Consider the following 8,591-nt stretch of genomic DNA (forward strand, 5'->3'; position numbering starts at 1 on the left):
ACCACCACCACCACACAACACTATCCATTATTATTATTGTTGTTGTTGTTGCTGCAAACATTATTACTATTATTATTACAACAAATAATATGTTCATTTAAAAAAGTGATCTAAATAGAAAAAATATAATTTATTAACTTTAAGCTAAACCAAAAAAAAAAAATTAATTTTTTAACCTTTTGTCAAACATTATAAAATTAAAATGTTCTTTTTTTTTTTTTAAATAATCATTTTCTAGAAATAATTTTTTTCCAGGTTTCTTAGGTTTCCAAACCTACTTAATTACTCAATTATACATTCCATTTTTCAAAAAAAAATAAATTTTGTGGTCATGTGACATAACTCTAATCTTCAAATGAAAGATTTCAAGTTTGAACTTCAGTGTAGTACATTGCCTCAAGTATTTAAAAAGAAATACTAAAAAAAAAATACTACAAAGGATCACGGATGCTGAAGTAACAGTTATCCATGGACCAGGTCGGTCCACCTTGTAAGCTGAAGTCGGATTAAAATACACAATTTTTATACACTGAATACTCACAATTATTAAAATACACAATTTTTATACATTGAATATTCACAATTTTTATATTGAATGTGGTTTAGTCATTGGTTATTTCATTCGATTTACTCATTGAACGCTGACGAGAGGCTGGGAAGTAGTGTGGATTGGCTTCATCTTGCGCCCTGGCGGTGTCAGATCAGTAAACCGTAATCTACCCCTTGCACAGGTAAGGCGACGATCTTTCACTTCCTGAATTCACCTTCACCTTCATATTCGTTTTGTTTTGTTTTGTTTTTTTTTTTTTTCTTTTTTAATTTTATTTTTTGCCAATCCATATGGTATATTGAACGAGTTATCAATTATTCAATCCCTTGCTAGTGTTGTTTCTCAAATCTATTGCTATTTTCCCATTGCCCGTATTCATTGTAGATATAGTTTTTGTTTTTCACGCAATTTAAGATCAAATTTTCGCAAAATCATTCTTTGATCTGTATGCAACTGTGTATTTACTTGCCTGCAGTTTCAATTAGGGACACGAATCACACGATGAAGGTGGTAGCTGTTGTGCTAGCCACGGTTTTGCTTGTCACGGTTCAGTTACCCATGGGGGTTTCCTTTGATCCTGTAGTTCCTTCTTTCCTATGGTCGCCCCACCAAGATCGGTATGCATTATGATATTTTGCTTTTTGTGTGGTATTTTCTTAGTAACAATAGCATTTTGTGGTATTTACTTGCTTCAACATATGTAAAGTTCGGAGGCTATGAGAGAAAGATTGCACTTTCTGCAATTCGTAACCCTTGAATCCTTGATGTTCTCGCTTAATTTTTGGGTGTGAAATGGGGATAATTTTGTTGCACGGTCAGGAATTCTGAATTCCAAAATCATTTTTTAAAGGGAAAATTGTAAAAAATGCCCCTCTATAATATGTCAATTATCAATGTCACCCCTGAATTATGAGTGGTGTAAATGTTGCCCCTCAATTATCAAAATGGTGCGCATATAGCCCCTCCCGTAACAGACCTGTGGTTCCCCACCGCTATCCATCGCTGGTACTTCGAATCGAGGGAGGGAAAAAGCAACTAAATTACATATTTACTCCGACTTAACGGTGTCATACACTAACATGGAACCACATGTCCATTACGGGAGGGGCTATATGTGCACTGTTTTGATAATTGAGGGGCAACATTTACACCATTCATAATTCAGGGGTAACATTGATAATTGGCATATTATAGATGGGCATTTTTTACAATTTTTCCTTTTTTAAAAATATAGTGTACTGTTAAAGTGGTAGAAAAAAAAAACTAGTGAAAAATCGGTCTGGGCAGCCAGCTACGAGGCGCTAGGCGCCCCTAGGCCGAGGGGATTTCACCCCTAGGCACCTTTTAGTTGGTCGCCCGACTAGGCGCCTAATTCGGCCGAGTGTTTGTTTGTTTTTTTTTTTTTTAATAAATTGGTTTGTTTCGTTAAAAAAGACGTCATTTTGATCAAAACAAACCAATTTTGGAATCCCCAAAAATCTGCCAAGGTATGCCTTCACAAACCTCCAGGCTGAACAACTGTGGCTGTGGCGACGGTGACTGGACGGCTGGAAGCTTTGGATGACTCAGTGATGCTAAGGCCTGTGGACTGTGTAGAGTGGCTGGACCTTATTTATTGTTGTTGTTTATATTTATATTTATATTTACTCGGCCGCCTAGGGGCTCTTGGTTGTGTGCTTGCACACCTACTTGCTGTCAACTAGGCTACACCTTCGATCAATTTAAATTCCCTGTCATGTGTGCAATCCAACAAGCATGTAAACTGGAACTGAAGTGCAAGGATCTGCATCATCTTGCAAAAAAAAAATTGAGATATCCTCTGAAGTTATTTTTTTCTCCTGTATCCTCTTAAGTTGTTATTTTTTTTCCTCTTGTTGCATCATAGAAAAGGTGTTGTTTTTCGATTAACAGATGGAATCATGTTTTGGGACTAAAGTCCTAGTGGGAAAATAGTCACTATTGTATTATGCTGGATTTCTCTAAACTTGAAATTCTCTTTCTATTAATATTTCTTGTGCTACAGATCTGATGGGGTTGAATCTGTGAATTACAAGACCCTCTCTCCTAAGGATTTAGCCAAGTCTGTTATGTCTGAAGGTGGTTGGTCAAACTTGCTGGTACTATTCTCTCCACCCTGTTATAGAATTCCTGATGTTCATCTTCCTCCATCATTAACAAGAACAAAAAGTAGTTGTAGAGAAACTAAAGCATATTTGACCTTCATTAGTGCTCAGGGAAGGGAGCTGAACAGCATCTGGATATTGGGCTTGTTTTTGTCGGAAAAGAGGTAAGCGCCTTGAATACATGAGTTTTAAAAAGCAATTGCACTCATATTACCAAACACTATTGAAGTATTGCTTAAGACGTTTGGACCTTAATTAAAGGAAAGTCAGTGAAACTATACATATGCTTCTTTTCAAAAAAAAATTCAATCAAGTCATGGGTCAGTTTACCTATTGAACATGCGAAGACAATTTGATTACCATGCTAATGAAATTTGCTAAATCACTAGTAATTGTTATTAAAGAAATCAGCATTTGTTAATTTACTTGCCAAAGAAGATCCATAGTTAGAATTGATTGAATTACTATTTCACAGTTTGATGGGTTTAGCTAATGAACAAGAGAAGACTATTTGATTGCCCAGATGATGAAATTTCCTAGTCACCCTAATAATCGTTCTTCAAGAAAACGACATTAGTTGATTTACTAGTCAAAGATATGCAGTTATAGTTGATTGAATTTCTGTTTCATACCTTAATGGGTAAGTATTGTAACTTTCACTATTTAGACACTGATGATTCATGGCATCATGATATTGTTGTGCAAGCCTCTTATAGCTACATTTTCTTGGAGAACTGACCGGAGTTTCCTATTGCAGTTACAATCTACAGATCTCTCTAAACCTAGAAAAGCAGACTCTGTACTTGTCAACTTTCTAAAGGTAATTTGCTGAACTGAATTTCAATCTTTGAAAACCTAGGTTATTTTCCTTTCATAAACTAATAATCCATTTGAAACATCTTAATTTTGTATTTTAAAAAACAGGACTCTTTTGTGAACTCCAACTTCTCTCTGGCCTTCCCTTACATTGCCATATCAGAGGAGGGAGAATCACTAGAAAGGTCGTTAATTTCAGAGTTCACTATCACATGTGGAGACAATCTTGAAACCAGTAGAGTGGCTTTCTCAGAGTCATGCTCTGTAGAGGGTGAAAACTTTGAGAAGCTCTCAAACATTCCCTCAATTCAGGTTAATATAATTCTCAATCTTTATTTCATCCTTAATAACCTATAAAAGGAAAGTTCATTAGAAAAGAAATGTGATCATATTTTATGTGAATGTGATTGAACAGAGCTATTTGGTTTCAAGAATGGAGAAGAAGTCCAAAGGGCACTCAGATCTAATTGTTCTATGTGACTCTGATTCCAATACACTTGCAGGAACAGATAACCATGCTTCTGAGAGTATGATTCATTGAAAACATCTTTAGAACTACTTTTGGTCTATAGGAAGTCGCTATAAGTTGGGAATTACTAATATGAATAGTTGGATAAACATTCAGGTCGACTTTTGACTGAACTAATCAGTTATGTGGAGCATTTGGGAGCAAAGTACACAGTCCTCTACGTGTCAGATCCATCTAGGTCAATTCAATATCCATCTCATAGGGAGCTAGAAAGATTTCTTGCTGAAGGTAGGTCTGGAAGTGGATCAGGAAATTCAACCTGTGATGGAGTATGCCAACTTAAGTCAACGTTTTTGGAGGGAATAATGGTGGTAAGTCCACGACATCTTTTTCCCTATTCTATGGCATGCAGTTTGCTCTTACGATACCATTATAGAATTCTTCAGGCAAGTGCTTAGTTTTCCAGCTATCTTTTGAGTAGGGGATTAGGGGGTTTATAGCCAATAGTTATGCCATGGAAGCTGGACCCGGGTCAAAATACACAATTTATATACTGAATGTTCACAATTCAAATTGTGAACATTCAGTATGTAAATTGTGAACATTTAGTATATAGAAATTGTGAACATTCTGTATATAAATTGTGAACATTCAGTATATAAATTGTGTATTTTTGGACCCAGGTCCACAGAATAATTTGCCGTTTATAGCAAGGTCATCATGTGCTTTTATCTTTGTTATGGCTTCCCATAAACAATTTTTTCTCGATTACCATTACCTGTATAGCTCTTTGTTTATCTTTGTCGAACTGGTATGCTGGGCCAAACTCATTAGTGTGCTTCTCATAATGTTTCAGGCAGTTGTTTTACTTATAATCTTGATATCTGGTCTTTGCTGCATGATGGGAATTGACACTCCCACAAGGTTTGAGGCTCCTGTGGATTCTTAATCACTCGACTCTGCCATAATACGATTGTATTGGGATGTGCTCTCATGGTTGTCAAATGTAATGTAGTTTTGTCAGAGCTTTATTTAACCCTGTAATTTTTGTTTATTTGAGAAGAGGGCATTAGTTTATGTACATGCACTTGCTAAATGGTATGATATTAATAATAGCATGAGATTTTTCTTGGTCCATATTTTGCTTGCAAGGTAACACATTTGTCATGGATTGGATCTGCTCCTCGGATCCTGTAACCACTCATTTGGAATGATAACTGAGGTGTCATCACACTACATAGCAGTTGGTATGTATAGTGTGTATGTATGTATATCTACTTCTACTATACTAATAAGAGTCGAAGAGAGTTAGACCTATAATGGGTAGAAAAAATGGCGGTTAAATTTTTTAATCAAATGAATGGCTCAGATTGATCAGATTTTAATTTTTTCTTAAGATTTATTAATTTATCCTTAATGAATATGATTATCCGTTAACTTTTCCGTTAAATATTATTTTTATTTTTTCCGTTAATCTCTGTTAGTTCACCGTTAACTTACTCATTGATTTCAATAAGAAAGGTCTTAGGTTCAAACCCCATCCCAATCAAAGTTGACATGATAGATATTAGTAATCTATTTACTCTTATTAAATTAAAATAATAATTTAGTAGCTAAAAAAAAATATGCATTTCTTTAATTTAGAATTATGTGTCTACAATGTCTTTATTCAAAAAAAAATTATTCATTATCAATAAATTAAATAATAGAAATATTTCATTAGTTATATTGTCTTTATTTTTCTCCAATATAAAGATTCTTTACATTCAAATTCATCCACTGATTATATTCGCTACATTGTCCCTACAATGTCTTTATTAAAATTTTTTTTATTCATTATCAATAAATTAAATTAATTAAGAGAAGTAATTTTATTAGTTGTATTGTTTTTATTTTTCTCCAATGTAAAAATTCTTTACATTCAAATTCATCAATTGATTATATTCACTACATTGTCTATTATCTTTTTTGTGCACTATTTTTTTAATTAAATATCAAAGTTATAATACAAAATAATGTTATATATTTATTTACCAAGTATTTTATTAATATCATAAAAAAATATAAATAATAAAGCCAATCATATTAACTATTTGAGAGATTTGTTGACAAAGAGAGTATTCAAATCATACAACAAATTGAAGTAAGAATTATCTCGCAGTGTCCTTATTTGACAATCACCAGTTAACGGTTAGCGTTAACGGATTATATTAGTGGATTTGACCATCGAATTATATTAACGGTTGGTAAAAAGATATTTCAAAAAATTATCTGTTTAGATTAACATGTAAAATGACCTAAGGTATATATATATTTAATAACAATAATAATAATAATAATAATAATAATAATAATAATAATAATAATAATAATAATAATAATAATAATAATAATAATAATAATAATAATAATAATAATAATAATAATAATAATTGTTTTAAAAAAAATAAAAAAATATAATCAAGTCAATCATATTAACTACTTGGGAAATTTATTGAAAAAAAAGAGTATTCAAATCACACAACAAATTGAAGTGAAAAACTACCTCGCAATGTCCTTGTTTGGTAATCAGCCGTTAGTTCTTCAATATTAGTATATATTTAATATTTTATGTCCTAATTTTTTATTGCTCTCCCTTATGTCCCGTATTTGGTTTCAACCATACCTATACAATTATTTTATTGACAATTATAATCAATATGTTATGACCTTAGAAGATGAAACCAAAGATTTGGGAATCAAGAGAGGAAGGCAGAATGAGAAAGATTAAAATAATTCTAAGTGAGAGAAGTCGGGGGACCAATACGACATCGTTTGAAGGCAGCAGGTAGGAGCCGTTATTTCACTTAATCAAACGACGCCGTCGGATGCGTTGGTTGGGAGGTTTTTAAACAAAGCACAAAACGTCGACGTTTGGAGTATAGCCGTTGGAAGAGGATACCAGACGACGTCGTTTCAAAGCTAGCTTGCTGAATAGGATTGCAGCTGAGAAAGTGGAAGTTTGTTATGTTATTTTGTTTGTATTAGCCTAGATATATAGATATTTTCTGCATTGAGATGTTTTTTATGCTTATGCTTTATGAAATCACAAACCCTAGCTTTTCTTTACCCCTAAATTCTATTCTCTACTTCTTTACCTCTTTCTGGATCCTTGGTTTTGTTTGGATTTTTGGTTTTAAAATTTCAGGTTGTGACATTTTGGTATCAGAGCTCACCATGGTTACTGCATCGACAACAACCATGGAGGAAAGGATTAGCAGACTGGAAACAATAGTTATGGAGCAGGGCAGTAGCTTGACAGAAACTAGACAAGCAATGGAAGACAATACCCAAGATCTGAAGGCTCATATACAGCGTTTGGAGAGTAATATGCAGACTTGGAAAGATGAAATTGTTGAGCTGCTACAGCTCAATAGACCACCACCACCCTCTATGGAGCCATCCTCAGTTCATGGGCAAGCTCACCACACCCAGTTTAGTCCTGGAGAAGGCAGTGCTGAACCTGGGAGGAGGCAGGGAAAGGAACCTGCTATGGAGGTGCCACCTGAAGTTGAGGAGGTTTCTGAAGAAGAGGAGGGGTTAGGAGAGAACTTCATGGCCCAACCTAGGAACCTTATGGCAGCAGAAAGGCCTTGGGGACCAAGGAGAGTTCATTTTGATGCTAGGCCAAGGCAGAACAACCTAGGAGGGGATCAAATGATGAGGTATAAATGTGAATTTCCATTGTTTGATTATGATAACCCTAGGCTTTGGGTGATAAGGTGTGAGAGGTTTTTTATGTTAGCTAGAATACCCAGAGAAGAAATTATGCATGTTCTATGTGTTAATTTAACTGGCAAAGTGGCTCTGTGGTTTGAAGCTTATTTGAATGGGCTTAGAGATGGTTTCCAGTGGAATTTGTTTGCCATAGCTGTTTGTAAAAGATTCTGTGATAGTCAAGGGGATGTGATGGAAGAGTTTTCCAGCTTTAAACAATGGGGAAGTGTAGTGGATTTTTCTGATAAGTATGAGGAATATAAGGGATTACTATTGCAGAATTACCCTACTTTGACTGATCAGTACTTTCTAGATAGCTTTGTGGTAAGATTGAAGCAGCAATTAAGGTGTTTTGTAAGAGCATCCAGACCAGCTAACTTAGAGGATGCCATTTGGTTGGCAAGGCAATTTGAAAAGGGGCTCAAGGTGGGAGACTTTCAAAGAAATAATCCTTCTGTGACACAAAAATCAACCTATACTACCAAAAGAACACCAACCAATTCTAGACCTTACAACCCAAAACCAAATGAACCAAACAGAAACCAAACTAGCCAAAACACCCCCAGAACCACCTCATCCAACACATTACAATCTAATGCTAGGACCCCTGAGGTTAGCAAGTTCAGGGACCAATTAACTGAGCAAAATAGATGTTTCAAGTGTTTTGAACCATGGAATCCTGGACACAAGTGTAAGGGCCCTACTTTCAACATAATAGAGGGTCAGGAATCACTAGAGAATGCATCTGAAAATGGTGAGGATCCAAATGAGAGTTCTGAAACAATAACAGCCCCAGAGACAGATGAGATTGAAGTAACTATGAATGCTGTGATTGGAGGTGAGGGGTTTAATACCATCAAATTGTGGGGTTCCATCA

The 8,591-nt window shown here is 34.7% G+C and overlaps 1 protein-coding gene across 1 annotated transcript; it reads left to right on the forward strand.

Moving 5' to 3' along the window:
• Window positions 1-589: 589 nt before the first annotated feature.
• LOC109160369 lies at window positions 590-5,095 on the forward strand. Its single transcript, XM_019308701.1, has 9 exons — window positions 590-731; window positions 1,026-1,167; window positions 2,574-2,667; window positions 2,778-2,837; window positions 3,431-3,493; window positions 3,598-3,801; window positions 3,905-4,016; window positions 4,115-4,329; window positions 4,815-5,095. Exons 2-9 carry the CDS (start codon window positions 1,052-1,054, stop codon window positions 4,905-4,907), a joined length of 957 nt encoding a protein of 318 aa, XP_019164246.1. The 5' UTR covers window positions 590-731; window positions 1,026-1,051; the 3' UTR covers window positions 4,908-5,095.
• The last annotated feature ends 3,496 nt before the right edge of the window (window positions 5,096-8,591 follow it).

Source organism: Ipomoea nil, unplaced genomic scaffold (genome assembly GCF_001879475.1).
Source record: "Ipomoea nil cultivar Tokyo-kokei standard unplaced genomic scaffold, Asagao_1.1 scaffold2845, whole genome shotgun sequence".
Classification (NCBI taxonomy): domain Eukaryota; kingdom Viridiplantae; phylum Streptophyta; class Magnoliopsida; order Solanales; family Convolvulaceae; genus Ipomoea; species Ipomoea nil.

Excerpts from the sequence above, each read along its gene's own strand:
- LOC109160369 (XM_019308701.1), top strand. The coding sequence starts at position 1,052 with ATGAAGGTGGTAGCTGTTGTGCTAGCCACGGTTTTGCTTGTCACGGTT. Across the intron at positions 2,668-2,777 it reads GTGGTTGGTCAAACTTGCTG|TGCTCAGGGAAGGGAGCTGA; the intron begins GTACTATTCTCT and ends GACCTTCATTAG. Across the intron at positions 4,017-4,114 it reads AGATAACCATGCTTCTGAGA|GTCGACTTTTGACTGAACTA; the intron begins GTATGATTCATT and ends ATAAACATTCAG.